Source organism: Siphateles boraxobius, unplaced genomic scaffold (assembly GCF_051911475.1).
Source record: "Siphateles boraxobius isolate OS27281-9 unplaced genomic scaffold, OSU_SipBor_1 48, whole genome shotgun sequence".
NCBI lineage: Eukaryota > Metazoa > Chordata > Actinopteri > Cypriniformes > Leuciscidae > Siphateles > Siphateles boraxobius.
Genome location: NW_027509119.1, coordinates 2,026,399 through 2,052,500, shown reverse-complemented (window position 1 = coordinate 2,052,500; position 26,102 = coordinate 2,026,399). Strand labels below are relative to the sequence as shown.

Sequence of the window (26,102 nt, the reverse complement as noted above, 5' to 3'; positions counted from 1 at the left end):
GACCGGTCTGAACTATAAACACTTATAAGAACAGGATTACACAGTGATTCAGAGAAAGACAAAAACACATTTTGCAAGAAGGTCTGATGATGCATTAATTAATTTTTTTATTTTGTACAGTGTTAAAGTGTAACTTTAGATATAGAACAGTTTTGTAAGAGTTCCTTACGTCATACTGGAGCAGTTTATCATTATGGTCATTTTTTGGGGGAATTATGTGTTTAGAGCAGTTTATTTTTTAATAATCAGATGGAAAACGTATGGGAAAAGTCCTAGTTTGTGACTAACGTAAAGTCTACCTCTTCATAAACGAGTCTCTCCTGTGTTCTCCCAGGACTGGACGCTCGAGGGTTTCTGTTCGGGCCGCTTCTGGCTCAGAGATTAGGAGTGGGATTTGCTCCGATCAGGAAGAAAGGGAAACTCCCCGGCCCGACGTTATCAGTGGCGTACAGTCTCGAGTACGCCAAGGTACAGGTTTATGAGTTATCCAGCGTCACTTCTAGTGCTCTCGCAGTTATAAAGATCTAAAGCTGAAGACTGGAGTAATGATGTTGAAAATTCACTGTCACATGATCCTTCAGAAATCACTATAATATGATGATTTGATGCTCAAGAAACATTAATCATCAATGTTGAAAACAGTTGTGTACAAAAGCTTTCTATTTCAGAGAAATGCTGTTCTTTTGAACTATCTATTCATCAAAGAATCCTGAAATAAAAATGTTTTCAACATTGATTATTATGAGAAATGTTTCTTGAGCATCAAATCATCATATTATAGTGATTTCTGAAGGATCATGTGACACTGAAGACTGGAGTTATGATGCTGAAAATACAGCTTTGATCACAGGCTTCTTTTAAAAACATTAAAAATCTAAACTGCAGTGCATGTTCAATATAAATATATTATTATTATTACATCATAAAATGATGAACAGGAGCTTCTTGTTTTGAGCGGTCTTGCTTATGTTTCAGGCCGAGGCGGAGATGCAGGAAGACGCAGTTTCTGAAGGACAGAAGATCCTGATCATTGATGATTTACTGGCGACTGGAGGTGAGCGAGAACACGCTTCACATCACAATTAACATTTTCTGATCATTTGAGGAAAACATTGCAGGATTTTCCATATAGTGACTTCAATGTGAGTTTCAGTGCAGCTTCAAAGTCTCGACACGATCCCAACCGAGGAATAAGAGTCGGATCTAGACAAACCAGTGCACATTTTATAAAAAAAAATAAACAATTATATACTTTTTAACCACAAATGCTCATCTTGCACTAGCTGTGATGCGACACACATTACGCAATCACATAAAATAAAGGATTAGGACATTTTGTCCAGCAGGAATGATGCAACTGTTGTGTGTGTGTGTGTGTGTCAGGAACGCTGTGCGCGGCATGTGAGCTGATCCGACAGCAGAAAGCCGAGGTTTTGGGATGTTTGGTGCTCGTCGAACTCAAGGATCTCAACGGATCCGACAAACTGAAGCCGACGCCGGTCTTCTCTCTAATACAGTACTGACGTCTCAGAGGATGTGTGTATCATTCACTCGATACTTTTCATCTCAGAAATATGAAGAATTACAAGCAGCAATTTATGGTAACACGTCAACCGTTGTGGGTTTGATGGTCTTCGTTCCACCTTGAGAATTAGAAAAAGACTGTCTAAAATCACACACTTTTGAAATAATTATTTTTTGGTGACCCCTGCGGGCCAGAACATTGAAAACTGTCAAAAAGTGCATGCAAACACCTTAAAAAAAAACAACAGTTAATATATTAACTAGACACAGGTTCAGGTATTAGATCATCGCCCCCTAGTGGTGATCAGAACAGCGGTGACTGAAGCATCGTTTACTGAAACTCGCTTCGAATCACTGGTTGAAAAATGACTCGAAGCTTCACAAAAGTTCAAAATCACCACTGAAAGTTCTGTTTTGTGTGTGATTTGAATGTGCAGTATGTTATTGTCATGTGACCTGTCAGTGAGAACATTCCTGTTTTATGGCCTCTGTGCAATTCTGAGTCAGGTACTTTTCACCGTTTTTTTTTTTGGCCTACTATGTGGGGAAATATGTGATTTGAGACGGTCCGTTACAAGAGTACCCGGTGTACAGAGAGAGAATTAAACCATTGCTTGCATGAACTTGTTTATTGTAAATGATTCCTCCATGCTACTGTTTTAACCCGTTGTCAACATTTATGAACGGTTATTGTGCCAAGATTCAACGAACAATGTCACAACATCAGACAATATCTGTTAAAAATGTAGTGACTTGTAAAATGCAAACTATGAGCATATGAAACTAAAAATAAGAGTCTTCTAAAAAGTTAAAATCCATAATAAAATATTGCACATGGTATTGTCTGGAGTCTTGTTGGCTTGTGCTCAGACACACTCTTCCTTCATCTTCTGGTTCAGGGTGTTCAGCACAATGTTCAGATCTGTGCTCTTGTTCAGTTTCAGGTACAAGTCTTTCCTGATTGGATGTATGGTGAGCCACGCATGAGTCGACTCGGCCAGCAGGCGAAGATGCTTCTCCATCTCATCTAAATTAATATACAAAATTATACACATGAATAGATTATCCACCAGCAAAAAAAAAAAAAGAGAAAACCTACTGAATCATAAAACAATTAGAAATAAAATTGAGTATTTCTGAACTTTTTATCAGCGCCTTTTTTCGTAAAGTCACCATAAATACAAAATTGACCTTGTTTTTATGGATTGCACTTCATTATTTGTTTAGCCCTTGTGAAGCCCTGTTCTGTTTCCGGTCAAAAATACTGCTATATTATCACCACATATTGGACTCAATCTTGTCAACATGTTCTCTTTCAATTATTTTTGGAACTGATTGTTCAGTGGCCATTATCTGAGCTTATGCATAGAGCATTTTCTTTTCACTCAAAAACTCCAGTTTATCACATTAGTGCGCTTTAATGTTTAACCAGAAAGTTAGTACAAAGTAAAGCATTTCAAAAGTCACAAAAAAAAAAATTAGATAAGACCCTTTTAAGTTTTTTTTTTAAAGGGTCTTAAATTTCTTTAAAATCTTTAATATTTTAAGACCCTTTTAAGATTATTTTAAGCAGTCTTAAAACATTTGAAAGAAATTAGGACCTTTTAAGATCATTTTAAGACCTTTTTAAGACATTTAAGACAAATTAAGACATTTTAAATACCCTCTTTAGATTTATTTTAAGAAATTTTAAAGAAATTAAGATCATTTAAAGATTAATTTCTTTAAAATATCTTAAAACAATATTAAAAGGGTCTTAATATTAAAAGGGTCTTAATATTAAAAGGGTCTTTAAAAGGTCTTAAAATAATTTAAGACCTTTTAAAGATTTTAAAATAGTCTTAATTTCTTTAAAAGATCTTAAAGAAATTAAGACCCTTTTAAAGATTAATTTCTTTGAAAGATTTCAAAATAGTCTTAAGACCTTTTAAAGACCCTTTTAAGATTATTTTAAGAAATTTTAAGATTATTTTAAGAAATTAAGACTATTCTAAGATCATTTAAAGGGTCTTAATTTCTTTAAAAGATCTTAAAATAGTCCTAATCTCTTTAAAAGGGTCTTGATTTTATAAATCATTCATTACTCTGCATTATCTCCAACTATAGCTGGGAAACGCCTGCACTAACCGGGGCTGAGCGGAGACCGGTAGCTAGCGATCACACGGTTGCAGGCGAGCTCCATGAGGAGGGCCGGCTTCTTCTCCGCTACGAACACGTTGCGCAGGATCCGGGCTAGCTCCGGGAGCCGTGACATCATCACCAGGCGCCGCTCCTGCTCCGGGTCCCTCGTCATCGTGGCCCGCAACTTCTGAGCCTCTTTAGCTCGAATCTGAAGAGGGACAGATGCGGATTAGCTTCTTGTGAGAAACACTTGAACCATAGACCGTAAAAAAAAAAAAAGATGGACGACGCCCCTTCACTCTTCCATTGGAGAAAAGTGAAGCCGCCAAAGTCCAAATATGTCACTGACATTTGAGACCAGAGTTTGCGCAGTGAACGTGAAGCAAAGCCGTGATATCAAGGTCTCGCAGAAACAGTTAGTACAAAGTGCTAGTACAAACAAACAATTATGGAAATGTAGAAATTAAAGTTGAAGCTCCAATCTCTTCCCAAAAAGTCTGTCAGTGACTTCACTCAGAGAATCTGTCATTCATGTCGTCGTCATATTCCCGTTTTATGTTTCTGAGCTATACTGGGACCAGCCACCGGGGGCGATCAAGACTCAGTTTATGAGCTATACTGGGACCAGCCACCGGGGGGCGATCAAGACTCAGTTTATGAGCTATATTGGGACCAGCCACCGGGGGACGATCGAGATTCAGTTTATGAGCTATACTGGGACCAGCCACCGGGGGCGATCAAGACTCAGTTTATGAGCTATACTGGGACCAGCCACCGGGGGGCGATCAAGACTCAGTTTATGAGCTATACTGGGACCAGCCACCGGGGGACGATCGAGATTCAGTTTATGAGCTATACTGGGACCAGCCACCGGGGGGCGATCAAGACAAGCTATACAGTGCTTTCAAAAGCTCCCACTCCCGTAAAAAAAACTAAAAAAACCTAAACACTGCCGTGCGTTGATCATTGTAACCAATCATAGATATATCCGATGAGCTTGTGTACACAATGGCCAATCAGAGGAGTTTACGATTCCACTCAACGAGTACATTTTTTTTAAATTTTAGTACTTTTGAGTACAACTTACTAAAGCCGGGTGCACACTGTGATTTATAATAGTCCTCTACGATTATTGCTTGTCAAGCTGTACAAACATGATCATTGCTGTAAGCCTGAGATCTTACAGTAAGACACGGTTCAAACGGACGCACAAGAAAACTTGTCCTGACTTTTACATCAATCAATGACGCGTTCGATGACTGTGAGCTGCGTTACACGCGGGACTGAAATGGTGGTTACAAAGAAATCTCTAATGGTTATTGTGTCACGACTCGTCTTGAAAGACAAGGACAATTTGACGGTGGTCGTAGAGAATCACTGCAGGACTGAGAGTCAAATCTTCTGACACTGACAGAACTTCGTCTGAGGTAAAATCTGATCGTCATTAATCGGCTGTCGGTGAACACGTCAAACTAACGATCAAAGACTTCAGATTTTAGCCTATAGGATTCAGAGGATCTTTTAGGATTTGCTAAATGCGTCTCAGACGGCCAAAATCACACAGTGTGAACCCGGCTTAAGCTTGTCTGAAAATCTCCACATGTTCCAGTGTGTTTTCAGCGGACTCACCCTCTCCAGCAGGGATTGAGACACTCCTTTGAGCGCACCGGGTGGTTCTGATGGTTTCTCTGCGGGCTCGGGCTCTTCAGCGGACACACGCTCTGCGGTTTTCAAGGCCATGTTAGCCAACGCTTTCTCCATCTGGAACGAGAAAAGGAAATGAGTCAGTGACGTGATCAGCTTTATTGATAGATCAACTTTAGTTTTTGAATAATAGGGTTTGTACAGATACTGTAAAATGAAATTACAGGACTTAAAAGCACTTTTTTGGTTTTCAAGGTTTACAATAGTGGTCGACCGACATGTGATTTTCAGGGCCGATGACGATTATTACAGATCAAGAAGACCGATAACTAATATTTTAAAACCGATATATAGCCTGTGTCTGGTGTAAAAATGTAAATTCATGTCAAAATTAAGAATAACAAAGAGTTTTGACAAATACTTTAAATTCTTTTAAACATAGCTTTAAATCTGAAAACTGTTAATAATAACATTATTATTATTATTATAAATAATAATAAAAAAAATAGGTACAGGGAGCACCCAGCACATTCTGTAAAACTTAGAGACTCTATTTTAATGGTTAAATTCAATTTGAGTAATCAAAAAGCATTTCTAATTAATTTATATCAAACTTATTCAATTTATTTACAGATTAACAAAAATTACATGTTTAGGGCCCTATGAAAAAACGAACTTATTTTGACGGGTTGCCGTGGAGATCTTTGAGTTTCTGTGTGTTTATGATAACGATAACTTTTCTCAGTTGAAGCTTTAAAAAGCTCATGAAGTGACTAAGCGGCTCTGGAGATGATGTTTATGCAATCATGTCCTCATGTAATGATGCGGCTAAGGCTGAAAATAGCGCAAGCGTCACGCGTGCTCCAGTGTGTGTGTTTGTGTGTGGTAAATGAAATCACGCGTCTGCACCATTCATTTAGAGACACGCAGGATTCATATTTAAATAGTCTTTTTGCGGTTTGAAATTCAATATGATTTACTGACCTGCTTTTTATTAATTCATCAAGAAGTTGACAAATTCCGTGACATTCCACTTTATACAGTAAATTCCGTTTTTATGACTGGATTCCGCGATTCGGTCCGTGCTTTCTGCATCGCGGACATCACAGGACCCTATTATGAGGTGTTTTGCAACTTCAGTGTAGTAATGCATTGCTACTTCAGCAAAGTCTGCTGCTGCATTAACTTTGAGAGACAAGACAACTGATGCGTGATCAGTGCAGCAGCTCCAGTCAGCGAGTGCTGTCGGTGTGAGTGCTAAACTTTCAGTGCCTTCAGCTTTCCGCATTGATTGGCCAGACTCATGACTCCCAACAAATCAGATGTGCGAGACATTGCATTGCTCTAGTCTACAGAGTGGTGAGTTCCGACAGAGGTGGCTGCGTCAGAGCCAAATATTGCGCATTTCAAAATTAAATTATTCTATCGGCAAATCGGTTTTGAAAATGGCCGATACCGATAACCATAAAAATGCTCAATATCGGCGCCGATAATCGGTCGACCCCTAGTCTACAATCAGACATCTCACTTATCAAACTATGTTTGTTACTTTCAAAAAAAAAAAAACAGAAAATTACCAATAAATTCAAATGTTAAGACAGTCTCCTGTTTTTTTTTTTCAAGAGACATTCATAATCATTACATTTGCTGGTGCGCTGTGCCAATGTGAGCGCTGATTAGGCTATGCTTTTTTATAGGCAATTAAAGGCTATACACATTATTATTATTATTGGCTTATTAATATAAACGCGTGATTATTCGACTAATAGCTTAAATGAATTACTAAAAAAACTTTAGTCGAGTGCAGCCCTAATTTTAAGAACATTTTAAGATTATTAAAACATTCTTAAACCGATAATTCACCCAAAAATGAAAATTCTGTCAGTATTTACTCTCGCACAAAAAGTATTCTCGTCCCTTGATAAACTTAAGATTGAGCCACTGTAGTCACTTGGACTAATTTAACGATGTCTTTAATAACTTTTCTGGGCCGGCAAGCTTCAATCCCTTAAGAAGCCTATGGAGGAGTGATCCAGCTCTCAGATTTAGTCAAAAATATCTTAATTTGTGTTCAGAAGATGAACGAAGGTCTTACTGGGTTGAACAACATGAGGGAGAGTAAATATTGACAGAATTTACATTTTTTGGGTGAACTATCCCTTCAAGATTTTTTATGAAACCCTGATGCTTGTCACTGAACCCCATGTAAAAGGGAAGTGTCCCGGTGGAAGTGCTCGCTCACCTTGGGTGTCATGAGCGCTCGAGCTCGGTCCAACACCTCCTGAGCCGAGCTCAGCTTCTCAGTCTGAGGGGGTTGAGGAAGATCACTGGGCTTGACGTCGGGAACCTCATCCACATTGAACCTCGGGTGCCAGCGGGTCAGTTTGTCATCAGGGACGACGATGGGAGGGTTTAGGGACGCCAGGAACGTCTGTATCCAACATAAGATAAGACATGATTGGAATAAAAATAAATAAAAAAACTTTTTTTTCCAAAACTCATGCTAGTAAACTTGCTTACCTTGTGGTGTCCCTTCACGATCTCAACAAGGTTTTGGTGAAAAATGCGCCTTCTTTCCAAAAGACGAGAGACCGACAACACTGGACGGGTACCGTTAAATTCTGGGGAAAGAGACACTTTATTAAAATAAATAATTATTTTAGAACTGAAACATATGTGAGGTAGGGAGGGGACGGTATGAAAATTTCATAATCACAATAATTTTGATCGTGATATCAATATTATCACAGTTTGTTAAAATTAGATGAAAGTGTCCAAAAAGAACTGATGCTCACATTGAAAACATTAACAAGTTTTATATTTGAAAATCAAACAACAAATAAAACAAGCAGCTCTATGCACTTTTTAAAGCAAGATTCTATTCTGTGGCATTTCCTTCCTTATAACGACCGTCGTCAATAGCAACGCATTATAACATCCATGCATCACAACGGAGACGCTCTCATTTCATTTAAATACAACTTGCCGTCTTGCGTCTCCGTTTTTGATTGCATTGAAAAAAGAAACTAGAGTTGAATTGTTTACAGAGTTTGATGACATTGTTGTGATCATCTTGTCTGGATGAGTTTTGTACGCTGTACAAAATGGATTTAACAGGTAGCCTACCTCAGGATTTAAAAGGTAACTTCGGATTTAAAACAATCTAAATTCATTAAAGCACGGTCACTTCCTTCCGCCATTCCTTCTCGGATAAGACTCAAACTGTTGCTGGCTGGACCGGATTTATAGTGAGTTATTAAAATCGTGATAATCAAACACAGTTTTAATGATAATTAAACTTTAAACGATAATATTAAACCGTCAGTACATTTCATCGTGGTTTATAGTGAAACCGATAATCGTCCCATCTCTAATGTGAGGGCTGCATGATTTGGGTAAAAAAACAAAACGTAGGTTATTTGTGTTTATATTATATATAAACGCTTTCTCTTAAATATTTACATGTATGCGTGTATTTACATATACAAAATAATTATACACAGTACACAAGCAGTGTACAAGATGTGACCGAGCTGAAATGCTTCTTATTGTTAAGAACTTGCATGCACTTTTGAAAAGCTAGAAGTAAACGTCAGTTCTGTATAGGATGATATTTTTATTTTACCTTAAAATTACAGTAACTTATTTTGATTTAAAAAAAGCACTTGCTTTAGCATCTTTGTTTTACTCGTTGCATTAAACATTGATTTAACATTTTGGTTTTATTTAGTTTCACTGGTAAAGACCTTTTTTCTTTGCACCGAATTAAAACAAAAACAAATGCTGATTAAATAGCCAAAAACCGTTGTTTGGATTCTTGAATGCGTTTTGATTATGTTGTGAATATGCAGTTGTCGCCTTAAATAAAAAAATTAACTTTAAACATGTGAAATTAAAGGCCAGTTTTATGTACTTTTAAGTTCAACCGAATTTAAAACAAAAGCTAAATGCTGATGCTAAATGTCAGTATCATCTATGTTTTATTAAAAGTGCTTACTGCCGTTAATTTCAGACGGTGCAGTTATTGATTTCAACAGCCAAAAGCAAGTTTGGCCCGTTAAATACCAAATAAACATCTTGTTTATTTATACTTAGTTATACATTTCTTATTTGTTGCTTAAAAAAAAAGAAAAAAAAAAGAAATCTGTGTTGGCCATTTGCTTGTAAAGAAAAGTATCAGCCATGAAAGCTCATGATCGGCGCATCACTACGGAGCCGCTTTAATGCAATAGTCAGTGTTAATGTTCCTCACCTTCTTCAATGAGCGGCTCCACTGTGAGCTGATAGCTGGACCGCTTTACACCGGCACTGAACGAGGGAATGTTTTTCTCCTGGCGAAAGGTATAGGCAGAAGGGTACACCTCCTTTATCTGCCCCAGGTGGCTCTCCTCAAAACGCCTGAGAAGAAAGCAGAACTAGGGTTACCCTGTTACCCAGTGTTCAATGCAGCAGGCGTTTCATCCAGCCTCTTCAACAAGAGTAAATCACTCGCATATGCGACTTAATCTTCACTCTGGGCTATCATTAGCCATTGGCACTATATGTGTTAGTCTATACTTATGTATGCTAAACTTACACTTAGACCATTTCAATGTAGATCAATGGACAGATGCGCAGTGTATCGTAAACGCGTGTGAAGGCGCATGTGTGTGTGAGTGTGAATGAGACTTCTGTACCACACAGAATCGGCGCGCAACATGTAAACGATATTTTGTTGCATTTTTCTGTCGAAACAACGTACTTCATTTGGAATTTCAGCTTTTAAGAGCAAGCAGAAGATTTGGCGGTTTCTCCGGTAGTGGGCGGAGCTAATTCACAAGCGACAATCTCATTGGCTGGAGCTCATCCCTGTTTTGATTTCAGCAAATGAGTTTCGCGTGAACGCTGAAAACGTGATTAATATTCATGAACCTAGCAGCTCATCAATCCTTGTATATATAAATAAGTGCTGGGCAACGATGAATCACGTTTAACTGCATCCAAAATAAGTTTGTGTTTACATAATATACGTGTACTGTGTATAATTATTTTGTATATATATATAAACACTTATGCATGTATATATTTAAGAAATATTTGCATGTATATACAGTATATCTATTTATACATAATTTATATTAATAATATAAAAATTAAATATTTACATGCATGCGTGTATTTATATATGCAAAATTATACACAGTACACACAAATATTATGCAAACAAACTTCTTCAGGATGCAATTAATCATGATTAATAGTTGGCCAGCACACACACAGATATAGTATACATAAAGTATAGGAACACACACAGTATATCAGTCCGGAGAGTAAACTAAATGACTATCCAATGGTGATTCTATTGCTAAGGTGTGTGTAGAGGGCTGATTCTCACTTGTGCATCATGTCTTGGACCCCTTGCTTGACCTTGGCGAAAGTGACCGTCTCGGAGCGGTTGAACAGCATCCCGACGATGGTCTCCGTACTGCGAAACATCTCCAACAGAAGCTTGTACTGGTAGGGCAGGGTGAGCCCGGGCGGGACGTCCCGAGCGAGAGTGTGGAAGCGCTGATAAGCTGGAAGCTTCTCTCTGAAACACACACTTAAAACTTCAGCAACAAAACAAAGCATCTCTGAGGTATCTGTAGAGTTTATTAAAACATGAGGGTTAGTACCTGACAATTTACATTTTTGGGTAACTATCGCTGTAATCAACAAATAGTAGGGGTGGGAATCTTTAGGAATCCCTCAAATCGATTCGATTTCAAATCTATGCATGCATTGAATTGATTCAAAATCAAGAATTGAACAGCAGAGAAATGAACAGCAGCTACTGTTAGTTATTTAGTTTCAATAATACACACCTCAATACATTTTCAGGTGAACTATTGCTTTAATCAACAAATAGGTTGCGGCATTTCACGGCAATAACACCCTGGGCTAAATATCAAAAATATGCAGATTTAAGCTGATATACGAGATGAAATCATTTCCCCCAAGTGAATATATTGCAAGTACAAGACGAGGCTTAAGATCCTTGCACACTGAGTCTGAAATTTACGTATGCGTTTCTTCGTCATTCGGGTGCCACTGAATTGTCAAAGCGCCATTCAAAATGCTTGCTGCGGCTGCAAAAAATGCAGAAAATCAAACCCGATCCGAATTTTTTTATGACGGACAAAGTTTCGGAGGCAGTGTGTAAACGTGATTGACAAAACATGAGGAAATTTTGGACTCGGTTTGCAAGGACCTTGAATGCCGAGCCCTGCATCGAGAAAACAAACAGTCGCATCGGCCAGCGAAGCTCACCTTTCCTCTGGTTCAGGCCTAGCCTGTGCCTCAGTAGCTTTAGCATCAGTCGCGACTCGCTCGGCCTTTCTCTGCTGAACCTTTGCCGAGATCTCGCGGGCAGCGTCGAGCCGCGCTTTCAGCTCCGCTAGTGTCGAAACGGGAGCGGGCGAGGGATTCGCTACGGCTTCAGACTGTCCTTTCAGTTTCTGCAGCTTCGACTTCAGCGCCGACACGTCCTCTCGTGAAAACGTCTTCTGAAAGAACACAAGCAGTGTGATTAACGAAGCTCGAGAACACGGGAGGTTCCTGAAGACCCCCATGTGTTCGTTACCTTGCTCCGGCTCATCAGCTTCGGCCTATCGTCTCCACCAGGGGAGATATTTGCATTGTGATTAACAGTATTTTTTGAGTCTTTGCTGGCGGTTTGTTGAGGAGCCTGAGCGATGCCGTTGCACAAAGGCTCAATGCGCTACATCAAGATAAGACAGGTTGGATTAGCGGTCATTAAACCACACAATACACAAATGCATTCACAGAACAGTAAACCAATGTATCCTAGTCTACTTCAACTGAAATGCTAGAACTAAAAATATACATTAGCACAACATAATCATCTATTAACTAAGATTATACTGAAAAACTTGCATGATAACTTGATATACACAAAATGGTAAATTATTCCGAATTCATTTATCCTCCCCAATTGTTTAATCTTTTAAATTTTCCATTCTCAAAACTTGTCGAATTGCACAGACCGAGACTATAAAAAACGGAGGCCGCATATCAACAACAATTTCTTATTTCTTAGAATTTAACTGAATTAATTAACTTTTCACATTTATGAAGCCCTGAGGTAGTGTTTAATCATGTTTGTTGTACTGTCCCTGTTCAAATAAACTTAAATAAAATAAAAACTATAATAATTCTCTCGTGTTTATTTTTTAGCAATATTGGTACAATATTAGTATTCACATTATTATTATAAACAAATAACATCAAAAGTAATATAAAAGTAATTTTAAAAAAGTAGTCAGATTACATTAATAACAATGTGTAATGGAATAGATTAAGTTACGTTACCAACTACAATTTATAATCATGTATAATTTGCATTTAGTAACGCAATACAATTTCTAAGTAATCTACCCAGCAATATTTATCGTTTCGGTGGATTATTGAATCAAAGAAAAAAATACGATTAGCTTTTTTTTGTTGTTGACGAATGAAGCTAAATATGTAATAGATTACGTTACTAACAACAATTTTTAATTCACGTAAATTACGTATTTTTTAATTTGAATTTATTTTTAATCGTGGATCATTTGTATTCAATAATGAACTACAATCTATAAGTAATCTACCCAGCAACATCGTTTAATCCCATCATCTTTTTTTTGTTTGTTTTTTTAGACGAATGAAGCGAAATACGTAAAATTCTATGAAAAGTTTTAAATTAAGAATTATCAGTTTTAAGGTTAAGCAACAGCAGTTTTTTTAAGTAATGTCAATAGTAGTACATTAGAGACATTTTTAAATGGATGCAAGATATAATTCCACGTCGCGTTTCAAGATATCGTAGCGTCTCAAACACACATTCAGTTACCTGTTCTTTATCGTCGTGTTTCAGCAGATCGAGCCTCTTCCTCGCGGTCTTCGGAACCGTGTGGTCCTGTGGGGAAGTTCTGCCGAGTCTCAGGCGCTTCTTGGCGCTGCTGTGCTGTTCGGTTGTGGACGGGAAAACCACCGAACACACGTCGAACTCCACCGAGGTCCGTTTAGGGGTTCGGGGACTCGCCGTTAAATCCACATTACTCACATCTGTCGTGGTCTCTACCGTGTCTGCTGACAGAACCTCATCGATGACTTTGAGGAACTCCTGATGAACGTGTTTCTGCGGTTCTGGTGTTGCGTGAACGCGCGAAGACCGTGTGGCTCTGGACGATGTTCTTGGTTTAGCGATAACCGCCGATTCCGAAACATCCACGGACACTTTTTGTCCCTTCGACCGGCCAGATCGACCAACACCACCCTTCTTATTCTGCGCAAAATAATCGGTAACCCGCGCTTGAGCCATTCTTCTGTACGAATGAGATCCGTGGCGTGAAGCAATTGTTATTATCCCGCCGGAAGTTCCTCTCAGCGTCTTCTTCCTATACTAACTTTCGCGCGAAATCGGATCACGTGACTTATGTAGGCAGAGCCTTGCTTTTAACCACGCCCCTAAATCCGCTGATCAAACACTCGCAAAAGTGACTGACTGTAAACATGCTACTATTGGGTGTCATATCCACAATAAATAATACACACTTATAAGTTTAAACATTTGATTTTGCTCCTTGTGTTATTTTTATATTCAAAATATACTTTATTCTATTTTTTTACCACGTTTAGCAGTCATTTTGGTGGTTGGGTCTTGGATTGATGGGATTATGTTCGCTCTATTGTATTGTAAATTTGCATTTAGGATGAATCAATCATTTTAAATTAGTAACACTGTTAATCATTTAACAGAAGTGTGAATGACAGCTGCAAAATAGTATGCACATAGTCATCATTAATTGCTTTTAAATGTACTTTCAGATGGAAATTCATGATCCAAGAAAAAAAAATGGATTAAAGGGATACTCACCCAAAAATGAAAATTCTGTCACCATTTACTCACCCCCAAGTTGTTCCAAACCTGTATAAATGTATGTTCTTCTGAACACAAAAGAAGATATTTAGCAGAATGGTTAACCAAACAGTTCTGAGGCACCATTGACTTTCATAGTGTGGAAAAAACAATAAAATTAAAACTACTCCCGTCTAATGCAAAACAAGACAGCTCATTACCCAAAGTCACCACTAGATGGAGCCAACATAAAAGGTTACATATTTTCTTTTATTTTTTTACTACTACAGTCTATGGTTTACACACAAGCCTGTTAGTAGTGGCACCAACCATGGCTAAGCCAAGAAATAAAAATAAAAAATGTTTATTTTCAACGAATAACATATCAGTTTTGCTTCACTGAACCGACACGCGCGAAATAAATAACTGTCACATTTATGGCACGCGCACGTCACACTTCTGCACATCCTCAGCGTTACCAACACACCACATCGTTTTATATAGCCTACAATCACACATGATGAACACGTGTAGGCTATGTGTAGAAGCGTGTATGAACACAAGTTATGGCATTTAATAGTTTATTTAATTGTCATGAATTTTGGCTTGTCTGTACACTCTAAAAAAAAAAAAAATACTGGGTTGTTTCAACACGTGTTTGGCTCAAATATGGACAAAACCAACCGTTGGGTTTAAAAGTTTAATTTAAACATTTTAATCAACGGTTAAAAAATGTAAACCAACGGTTAGTTTAATCCACATTTGACCCAAACATGGGTTGAAGACAGAGATCTTGTAAAAAAAAAAAGAACCAAAGGTATGAAATAAGACAAAAAGTCTGTATAACTGGTTTTCCTCAGCTTTTGGACATTAAAAAGCCGTAATTCAGCGAGTGACACGCGAGTTTGGCTCCTCAGGGAGCGCGCGCGTCGGGTTTCTCAGCTGAAAGTGACGTTACTCGTTTGGCATAAGCTTTATGTCTATCGTCAGAGTGGGAGTTTCTTTCAACTAACTGTTGGGACGCATCTCGGACTAAACTAAACTCTCCTTATGAGTTTTATGACACTGTGTAACTAGTTTGTGGACTTATTCTGGTGAAGTCGGAGCTGATTCGTTTCAGAACGGAAGAAAGACTGAAGAAAGTTTAACAAACGCCGGGGCGGTGAATCACATTTTCCATGAAGATGTACAATGAATAATCGACTCTCATAAAGCCGTTTTTTTAAGGTTTCAATCGCAAAACAGTCGTGTTTACACATTACTCGTTCATTTGAGTGTTTAAGAACGCTTTAACTTACAGACAACGTTAGTTAACGTTAGTGATGTTTTAATAGTTTCGATGGTCTACAGTTCTAGTCGTTTAATCGATCAGAAGCGATGTTTTAATGTCATTAAATTGGTGTAGAATATCGAGAGGCTTCATCTTCGCCATGTAGCTTGTTTTCCACGGTTCTGGGAGATGTGGATTTGTGCATTTGGAGGAATGTGAGTGGAAGTGTTTCTCATGGAGCTTCAGGTGTTGTGTGGATTGATCTACTGCTGTTTGCTGCCCATCTTTCTACTGGCAGGTAAGACATAAACATGGATATATAACTTACAGTCGAACAAGTCTTGTTTTTATTAAACACCTAATGACATTTACTTTCCAACTTTTGCTTTTAAGTATTGATCGTCAACAAACAAGAGGATTAAAAAAAAATAGAAATCTGATTTAAAACTCCAATGTCAAGTTCTTAAAAATGGGTTTCCATGTTGGTTTCTTACTTTGTATACAAACAAACGACTCAATTGCTCCAGAAATATCACGTGGTGTATCCATGATGAAACTTTTGAACCATTCCTTACCCTTTGAAAACACTTATACATATATTAAATCATATTTTTATGTTAAAACAATATCTAAAATGTTTATACTGTATACATACAAGTGCTGTCAAATTTATTAAACGCGATTAATCAAATCTGACATGAAGGTTTGTATAGCCTATGTGTGTGTGTACACTGTAAAAAGTAGCTGCCTTCAATTTGTAAGTAGTCAACTTCGATGTGTAAGTCATTTTAAATTAAATTACACTAAACAGAATTTGTGAAATCTTGTATAACTTATAAAAAAAAGTTGAAAATTGCCTAAATGATTTTGATGAGTTAAAGCAATGTAAAAACATACCTTGTCACAATAAATATATACACACACATGTAGCCTATACATACATACTGTCCATTTAAAAAAAGTCGCAGTTTTGATTTAAATAGGCACCCAGCAAACAAATTTAGGTTCTGGGAACGTTCTGGGAACGTTAGCTTTTGGTTCCCAGAACGTTCCTAGAACGTTCCCTTAACGTTAGGGGAACGTTCCCGGAACGTTTTCCTTACGTTATAAAAATGGAACCTAAAAATAACCTACATGGAACGTTCCTATAACGTTCTTGTTTGGTTCCCAAAAAAATAACCTCATGGGACCATTCGGGAACGTTAGGGGAACGTTCTGTGTTTGCTGGGCAAATGCTTAAGAGTTTATGATTGGATCATTATTGCAGTGATTATTATGTTTCTAGCATGCTATATGTTTGGCAGCAGTTCTTCTAACCCCAATTAATGGAGTGTGTAGCTTTTGATTTCTTAAACAACCATGTATGAAGAACATCATGGCCATATTCCAGGATGACAATGATTCATCAGGCTCAAACTGTGAACGAATGTTTAGGAGGATCATGAAGAGTCATTTTCACACATGAATCGGCTCCTTAAACTCATTGAAAGTCTTTGGGATGTTCTGGAGGAGACTTTACAGAGTGCTGGACTCTTGCATCGGCAAGACAAGATCTTGAACAAAACATTGATGCACCTCTTGATGGAAATAAACGGTGCATCAGTTTTTGTGTGTGTATGACATGCCAGCTCTGGAATCACAGGAGTTTCACTTCATTGCTTGAATGATTCCCTCACCTTCCCTCAGGTGTTTGTTTAACAGACACGCCCGAACGGCACATTTCCTCCGGGCCTAAACTTACACTAAACTTATTTCAGGATGATCATGCATTCCTGCAACTCACAGCTGTTTTCCTTCTTCTCAGATCTGTTTTCTCTCACAGTTCTTTTCTCTGCATCATTTACAGAGCTCAAACACTTTCATGCTTGTGTTGTTTTTAACCGTCACCTCCCACCGAGAGTTCAATTATGAGCTTTTCACGCTTGAAATTGTTAACCTGGGGTCATAGTTCTTACTGGGTTGCTAATTAATCCCGTCTTTTCACACTGGGGATGTGTAAAGCCTTGGTTAACATTCTCAGTTTCTGATTTACAACGTTCATAACATTAAATGGCATGTAACCTGTTTTACTTGAGTTATGCGTCTTGTCCATTGGTTTCATGTCGGCCCTATATATGAATTAGCTTGTATGAATCTGAACATTGGCTCCACTATAGAAAACAAAATGTGAATGAAATCGGCTGGAAATATCATACATGGTTGATCTCCGACTGGATGGAATCATATTCTGAAGCTTAAATAAATCAGTGTTTCTGCTTTTTTTTGTTTGTTTGTGAAATCTGTCAACACCGACGGCCCAAAAATCTGCAAACTGGTTCTGATTTTTAGCAACTTGCATTAAATCAGGACGAAAGTCTTGTAGCGTATTCCAGTTTTTAGGCTCACAATGTTTTTGGCAAACCCTGATCAATTCCCAATGGATAATCCAACTCTTCAGTTTTACTTTTAGAAAAGCAACTAAATGAAGAAAAATGGGTTGTGAATATCTTTTTATGATTATTATACTGGGATGGTAAAACTACACGGTAGCAATGCACGATATACCGGCCACCATAATATCGGTATCGACCGATATATGTTAATTTTTAATGTCATCGCTATCGACCCGATAAGAACATATTAAAGATGATAAATAATGTATTATTTCCTTCAGCTGATACACTTCAGATGCGCACCGGTCAACATATGATGGTTTTGAGTTGCTTGAAATATGATTGGAATCACTTAAAAAAAGGAAAATACGTACGAAACGAAAGTAAATGAGTGACGCACGTTCATTGCGATTTACTGTGTCTTTATTAAACTCAACACATTAATGATTCATCTCTCATCCACCCACGATTAATTCTAATGTTAATTTTTTAATACCGTTTGGCCCGTCTGACCCACGGATATAACCGCCATCATTATCGGCAAACTTTACGGTTTAGGGCTGGGATACACGATTATTTTTAAAGCGATTAATCTAGCGATTATTTTTTCGATGCATCGATTAATCTAACGATTCATTTTTCCAGTCTGATTCGATTTCGATTGTCGATTATCTTCCCATTAATTGACTAATAGCAATTTATGTATGTTGATTTACATATCTGAATGAAAAAAACATGAATTCCTTAACATTGCAATATATGTTTATTGCTCTTAAAATTCCAAAATAAAAGACTATACAAGTGCAAAGTAATGAATTCGTAGTCAGAGGTAGCATTCAATAAAACCTTGAAGCCTTGAAAACACATACGCCTAGCTTACTGTGCTTACTAGCTTACTTAAAAGTGCAATCTGTCACGACACATTAAAGAGCCACAAAATAGTAGGCCTATTTATGGTTTAATTTTCTTTGACTGACCAAATTTGAAAGTTGAGACTTTATTAAATGTTCCTTCTTGGTCCTGTCTGTCAGCGCGATGTCAGTGTCCTCTGTGTATTTTCCACGACATTAATAGCTATAAGCGCATACTTGCAGCAGTCTCGCACGCACTTAGAGCTCGTGTGTATTGCACGTATAAACTGAAGTTAAGAAACAACCTCGATCCATCAGCAAACGCCACATAGATCGCTGCATTTCACTGCGCTTCGTAACATTTTTTCCTTTCGCGCGAAGAAGCCGTTCGCCGGAGATGTGTTAAAAGATAGCGGAGTGCATTCATGAGTATTAGGCTTTTCCGGTATAATAATCATCCTGGCGCCGGGTCTGAGTGAGTCATTTACTCTTTAAAATAAAATACTTTATTTTACTCATTTAAGACTGCTCTTATGAGGACACTCGACAAAACGGACAGTTTGGCATAATTTGTGTGTTATGGTTTGTTCAAGCCCGAAACTCGATACTGACGCACATTTTTCTGTGGGTTGTGTGTGTGTGTGTGTGTGTGTGTACTTTAGAGGAACGAGTGCGTGCCGCCTTGCACTTCTGATATAGGGATCTCCCAGTCACGTGACCCCAAGCCGCGTGTCAGCCATTTTGACGGAATACATCCGTAAGCTACTCAGTGGCAATGGATCTATTATTAGAGGCAAAGAGTATAGAAGTTGTTCTTCTATACTCTTTGTTAGGGGTGGGCCAGATCCAAATAGATCCATTGCCGTGGGTAATATATATTATTAGTATATTATTATACTAATAATATAAATTACATAAAAACGTTTTCACATTGGGCTACAGTGTGTTAGGTAAATGCATTTACCAGTAACGTTACTGACTCTGAAGCTAACTGAGCAGTTCCACGGCTCTCTTCTCTACTCTTTACTACTACTTTAATACTGTTTCTAGCTAATGTTGGTAGTTTTTTTTTTCACTGCCACAAGAAAAAGGTAGAAAAACGTAGTCAACCCATACACCGTTAGAACCGTGGAAAAATGCACAATAGTTCTATCATAAAGGGCGACAGCTAAACGTTTGATTAACAAATGATTTTCTGTTTAAAGCAACAACAACAAAAATGTGTGTGTATATATATATATATATATATATATATATATATATATATATATATATATATATATATATATAAATATTTATAACGTTATATATCGTAAAATTGGGAGCCTGATGACGTGTCCGGCTAAGACAAGCTTATGTTATGCTGAATGCTTGGTAGTGCACACAAACATTGCGGATTTCTATGGCAACAGTGGATTTAACATGTGATCCCGAACTCCGAGAAATCATTTATTAGCCTTCGAGGGGACAACTTACCTGATCCAAAATGAAGACTGCAAAGCTGCGTGTGTTGAGTTGGAAGCCAAACACCGCCATCAGCATTTTGCCTGTTTATTCCTGCCAACCACTTGTTTCTCCGTTTTGTTTCTTTTGGGATACGGTATAAAGATATTCCCTTTGTATGATAACGCATCTGATCGCATCCAACTGCACAGCATCGCTCGGGCATGATAGAAATATTTCGCGACGAGCTGTATTATCAGCGGCGCTATAGCATTTTCTATTCCGTCAAGATGGCTGCTCCAAATGGCGTGATGTCACGCGGGACGCCCCTATAGTCTGAGGAGCCACTCGTGTTGCTACTACTCTCCGGCGCCGCCATCTTTGTTTTTGGGTCTGACGAATCGACGCGCATATTTTGCGTCAACATATTTTTTGCATCGATTTAATCTAGGGGTGGCACGATCCGCTTTTTTTGCCTCCGATACCGATTCCGATACCTGGGACTCAGTATTGGCCGATACCGATCCGATCCAATACTAAAATAATAATTAAAAAAACAGTGCCAAATTACCTAATAAACTGTATCTGTATGCCTCACTGTGGGGAAGAGACTGGGATTATTCTTTTGTTAAAGGCATCAAAGCTTGACTTAAACATTATTTTCCTTACTTTGTAAAACAATACAGACAAAATATATACTATATAATTAAAATACATTTATTTTAAAATTTTAAGCGCAACTTTTTAATGAAGCAGCAACATATGATACATAGATTGGACAGAACAACTAAGGCTATCAATAAACTGCCATTGCGCAAAAGTATTGTAATATGAAAGGCTCCAATTCAGAGCGGCACGAAACCTTATGCGCTTCCCGTGCGAAGAACGATGCGCTCGAAGCAACATGGAGTCACGGCGCGCAGCGCCTCGCATTGAAAAGTTCAAAGCACAAAAGTAAGATATACATATATTTCTTTATTTATTCATTAGTTTGAGCCTTTTAACAGTTTTAAATTTCAGTTAATGTGCGTGTGAAGAGCAATTATATCGCTCTCTACTCCAGTGTTGTGATCACTGAGGAGTTGTGTTGTGATCTAACAGACACCCGGTTGAAAGTACCATGTGAAACTCCAGCACGTTAAAGTCATTTTATGCAAACCATAGACCTTTATCTACATATCTACAGTATAATAATAGGAACATTGACTCATCTTGGAGAGAGTTTCATCGTGTTGACTGTTTTACCCGAGAGCGACGCGCTGTTTGAGTGCTGAGAATGACTGACAGCCGCAGCGGAGGGAAGCACTTAGGTGAAGATTAATTTAACGATTTAAATCTGTACCTCACATTAAACTATATGTAATGGCTTCAGAAATCTTGGAATACAGTACACGAAAACATTATAGTGCGTTATAATGTTTTTGTGCCTTTTGTGTTGTATAACAATAACATACGTAGGCTATACAATATCGGATCGGATTTGGATGGTCTCGTCTGACGATACCCGATCCGGCAAATATTGCTAGTATCGGAGCAATACCGATACTGAGTATCGGATCGGCGCACCCCTAATTTAATCGATGACGTCGACATGTTGTCCCAGCCCTAATACGGTTTGAGAATGGACACAGGCCGGGAACTCGAGTTTTGACGAAAGCACCAAAATTAAGCACCAGATTTGACGAAGGCGGCCGCCTCGTAATTCTCTATGCAAAGCACTAATTGTGTGCTTGAAGCATGGGTTTTAATGGTGAGACTTTTGCTTTTATCAGCCTCTCAAAAATTTTATATAAATTTGGATTTAGATTTATCGGCCAATATATCGGTTATCGGCTTTTAAATATAAAGAATTATCGGTTATTGGTATCGGCCAAAATGTTCATATCGGTGCATCCCTACTAAACGGCATGTGCATGGATATTTAATTAGGCAAGCATTGTTTACGTTAGAATTGGATGTCTTGCTTGATAATTTGCCACATTGTTTCACCTTTAATAGTAACATATTTTGTTGTCAGCACTGCAGGGCTTCGTGAGCCAGAGTTAACAGCTGTGCTAAAACTATGAAACCCTGACTTTAACATTATAGCACAGGATTGAGCGTCTAGTGAGAAAAGCCTCTGCCAGATCGGTTTCTATATTTAACATTTCTTCCTTTACTGTAAAAGCAACACACCTGTTGAATGTTATAGGCTGAATTCCTGGTGTTTCATAAACCTGATGTGTTAAAGGCAGGTAAAGGTCTAGTTTGCTGACAGGATATGGTGTAAACATGTGGTTTCTTATGTAGCAAACGTCTCTGGTTTTCCTCAGACGCACGCATGCGGTCAGCCACATTTGTTGAGCTTTTCACTGTTTTCACCTACATGTTAACAATCATCTTTTATTTCAGCCCTAGTAAAAACCAGCTAGAATCCCAGCAAGCAATTTTGCATTTAAAAGACGTCTAATAACCGTTTTATTAGCTAAATCGTGACTACAGATTGACCATGTCATGAAATGACAATGTGAATATTATTGACGTTGGTAACGTGATGGGATATCAAAACCACAATGAATCAGTTTTGACTATAAGTTGGCTATAAAAAGCATAGAACATGTCAAAGAAATTAAACCAAACAAACACCTTGTAATCTCTGTTGACTTTGCTAACATGATGGAATATCATATGGCGCAAGTTATTTTGGTAAAAACGACATGATGTAACCAAATTCAAGTTTATTTAGTCTAGACGTGGGTTACCGGGTCTAGTTAATCGAGATGGTGAAATGACAGCTATTGCATGCTGGGATGGATTTTCTTTTGCATTTTCTTAGACTGCAAAAAGTAGGGCAACCACACGACCTTGGGTGTGTTAGCAACACAAGATACCACCACATGCTGTCACAATACTATAAGCCTCAATGAAACTGAGGCCTGAAGTTGGCCTGAGGCTGGGAACTGTGCATAACCCAAAGATGGATCATTTAGGACCTTTTATTCCCACTATTCCCAAGGGATCGGTGCAGTTGTACTGCCAGATCTGAAAGCGAGAAGGACAATCACAAATAAATTCAAATCCTTGTTCATATAGAGCGGTTTTAGTCCAGGTGGATTTAGGAAAAGGGAAATTATTAGAGATTAGGGCTGGGCGACACGGCCAAGAAAATGATCACAAATCACAATAAAAATGTTCATATCAGTTGATATCGATAACTATCATGATAAATGTCAAATCTTTATTTTTTTTTAAAGTTTAAAGGCAGATTTTTGCTCCTGAGTGAAAGCTATTGAATCCAGACCGTTATTTGTGGTTTTAAAGCTATCTTTATCATCAGAACATGACAAACACTTGCCAAACAGGTGAACATTTCACAAATCTGAGGTGGAGTATTCAAAACATTTATTATGATAACATATTTTGTCTATATAGAGTTAACTTAACTAATAGAGTTAACTTAAGTAAAATGCTTTTCAGTCTTTTGTCCTTAAAGGTTAGTTACATTAGTTCACTTCAGAATTAATATTTCCTGATAATTTACTCACCCCGACGTCATCCAAGATGTTCATGTCTTTCTTTCTTCAGATGAAAAGAAATTAAAGGGGAACTGAAACAAAATAGAAAGTAAAGGTGATTTAACAGATGTGTTATCATTGTTATTTGTGGTAGGACACTTAAAACTACTGAAGCAGTTACACGGGGGGAAAACAGTGATGTTAGTTTGTTGTTTTGTTACTAGGGCGAAGCCATCTTGAGCTTCAACGGTCCATGACGTCACTGGCACGGTAGGCTACCTTGACAGCTCCAGCAAAATAGCATCTCAAGAGCGTAACAGATCGAGAGGGGGGTCTTATTGCATTGTGATCTGTCCAACAAGCAAATATAACACATCCGATGCCATCAAGGACAGAATAACCTGTTTGCAAAATGACTGTGGCATAAATGTGACCCCGGCGGGTCCTGTAAACAAGTTCCACTCACCTCTTAGTTGTTCTCGATGTTCACCTTCACCGTAGATCACCTTGCCTAATGAATCCGACATCGAGGATGCTATCCAATATAAGCAATTTCCGTCGACGACACCCGCAACATACTTATTACTGTGATTTCAGCCACTTTCAAACCGTGTATGAGAGACGCGGCGGCGCGTCTTGCCAGTTTAAATTTGACGAGCACACACGCCTAAACGCAATACACAGCCAGCCAGATGTCACAGCGTGTGCACTAAACTTAATTCTCTTTATCGTCATATTGCATTTAGTGTCAAAAATGTATAGTGTCAAAGTGTCAAAAACAGAAGGCTCTGTGTATCAGTATATTCTAGATCCCTGCATTACTGTAGTTCTTAAAGTGACAGCAGTCTATATAAGAAGCAGTATACGTTTCATTCATACAGTGAAGAATATGCAGTTTTATTATTTCATTTGATAATTCAATTTTTACTTAAATGCTGTTTTTAGTGATAGTGTTGTACAGTTCTCTGTCCATACTGTCAAAATCAGTCGGTTCAGTCAGAGTAGCAGTAGAGTAGCCTGACATAACGTTAGTAGCCTACAGTGGTACCATGCCAGAGACGTCATCGAACACTGCTCTACTCTAATGGTGCGTTCACACCGGACGCGAATAGAGCGTCTAGCGCGAGTGATTTCAATGGTAAGTCAATGCAAAGACGCGTTACGCGTGTAAAATATTCCTGCGGCGCGAATGAGGCCTAGAGCGCGGCGCGGTAGATGCAAATTCGCCTCATTCGCGCGTCAAGTTCACGTGAATAGCGCGAATTGAGCGTCTGGCGCGTTCCACGCGAATGATTTATTTTGTGCTTTGACGCGAATTCGCGTCTGCCTCCCGAGTTGAAAAATCTGAAATTCTGCGCCAAATTCTTTAACCAATCAGGAGCCAGCTTGCAGCTTTCACGTGGTGAAGTAAATATTTTACAACATAAACACTTGATTTTAATATGAGAAATTAATTTTGTATGCTATTTATTCCATATCTAATCTAGATTATATGCAACATTATTATTATTCTAATGTAAAGAGAACCAACATACTTAAGTGCAAGAACATAGTTAATCGTGTCTGTGTTGTGTGAGGGGAAAAAACACAGGACAGTTTAATCACTTTTGTAGTAGCCTAGGCTGGCTCCATTTATCAAAACAAAAATAAATTACAGATTAGGTGGGTGAGGGCGAGGGTGATCCTCGCTCCGATGCGGGACAGCAGGTCATCAAACTGGGCGCGTGACAGGCGGAAGTACCGCTGAAAGCGGCCGTCATCCAGGCGCAGCTCCTGGAGCAAATGGTGAAACTCACCGAACTGGGTTCGTCTCCGAAGGGTCTGGTGGACCCAAGTACGGCGATGATGATCCCTACGCCGCTGTTCTGCTCTCCAGAGCAAATACAGAGCGGTGACTCGCTCGATAAATGACCCATCAACAACAGACATCTTGTAAAAAGATGGCCGCCAACAGGGTTCGAAACTTTTGAAACTTTCGCCTCTGACGCGCGTAAATTTTGCTTCAAACTTTTGTTTTTACGCGCGTCAGTTTCACTCTTGTCGCGCGAATTAACACAAAGTGGTCAAGCGTCAAACTAGACGCGGTAGACGCGAATTTGACGCGCTATTCGCGTACGGTGTGAACGCACAGTAATGCCGCGAATAGAGCGTCTGCCGCGATTGATTTCAATGTTAAGTCAATGCAAAGACGCGTAACGCTAGGGGTGGGCGATATCTCGATATTTAAAATATATCGAAATATTTTTTAAACACGATATGGATCTTGACATATCGTATATATCGATATATTGTTTATATTTAATTCTGATTTCGCCGCTTTGTCTTCTCTGCGCTGTGCTCGCCCCCGCCTCCTTGCTTTTGTTCCCCCTCCCCTCGCGTGTTGTCTCATTCAACATGGCGGCGCCCGCAACTAGCCCGGAGGCTACAGAACTCGTCTAAAAGATCGTTTTAAATGCTGTCTTACATGCACTTCTTGAGGCACACACGCACACTAGCAAACAC

At 38.6% G+C, this 26,102-nt stretch overlaps 3 protein-coding genes across 5 annotated transcripts in view; 2 read left to right on the top strand and 1 right to left on the bottom strand.

Annotated features, from left to right (window-relative positions):
* The window catches only part of aprt (adenine phosphoribosyltransferase), a 7,312-nt gene extending 4,950 nt beyond the window's left edge, over positions 1-2,362 (top strand). The window contains exons 3-5 of one of the 2 annotated variants that reach the window (XM_077201577.1): positions 335-468; positions 976-1,054; positions 1,384-2,362. In XM_077201577.1, the coding sequence (XP_077057692.1) occupies positions 335-468; positions 976-1,054; positions 1,384-1,523 (353 nt within the window). In that variant the 3' untranslated portion in view covers positions 1,524-2,362. Of the gene's footprint in view, positions 1-334; positions 469-975; positions 1,055-1,132; positions 1,223-1,383 lie in introns of those variants that run through there. The other variant, XM_077201578.1, reaches the window with a different exon arrangement.
* Positions 2,139-14,259, bottom strand: cdt1 (chromatin licensing and DNA replication factor 1). Of its 2 annotated transcripts, none has more exons than XM_077201537.1 (10): positions 13,163-14,259; positions 11,891-12,028; positions 11,578-11,813; positions 10,664-10,858; positions 9,542-9,687; positions 7,810-7,910; positions 7,532-7,720; positions 5,275-5,406; positions 3,652-3,853; positions 2,139-2,551 (listed from the first exon to the last, which is right to left on the bottom strand). In XM_077201537.1, the coding sequence occupies exons 1-10, from the start codon at positions 13,631-13,633 to the stop codon at positions 2,391-2,393; spliced, it is 1,971 nt and encodes a 656-aa protein (XP_077057652.1). In that variant the 5' UTR covers positions 13,634-14,259; the 3' UTR covers positions 2,139-2,390. The 2 variants fall into 2 exon arrangements, with proteins under 2 accessions (XP_077057652.1, XP_077057654.1); XM_077201539.1 differs by having other exon boundaries at positions 11,578-11,810; positions 13,163-13,721.
* Positions 14,260-15,132: 873 nt separating this feature from the next.
* The window catches only part of piezo1 (piezo type mechanosensitive ion channel component 1 (Er blood group)), a 169,587-nt gene continuing 158,617 nt past the window's right edge, over positions 15,133-26,102 (top strand). Inside the window, exon 1 of the mRNA XM_077201492.1 lies at positions 15,133-15,738. Within this exon, the coding sequence (XP_077057607.1) occupies positions 15,675-15,738 (64 nt within the window). The 5' untranslated portion in view covers positions 15,133-15,674. The remainder of the gene's footprint in view (positions 15,739-26,102) is intronic.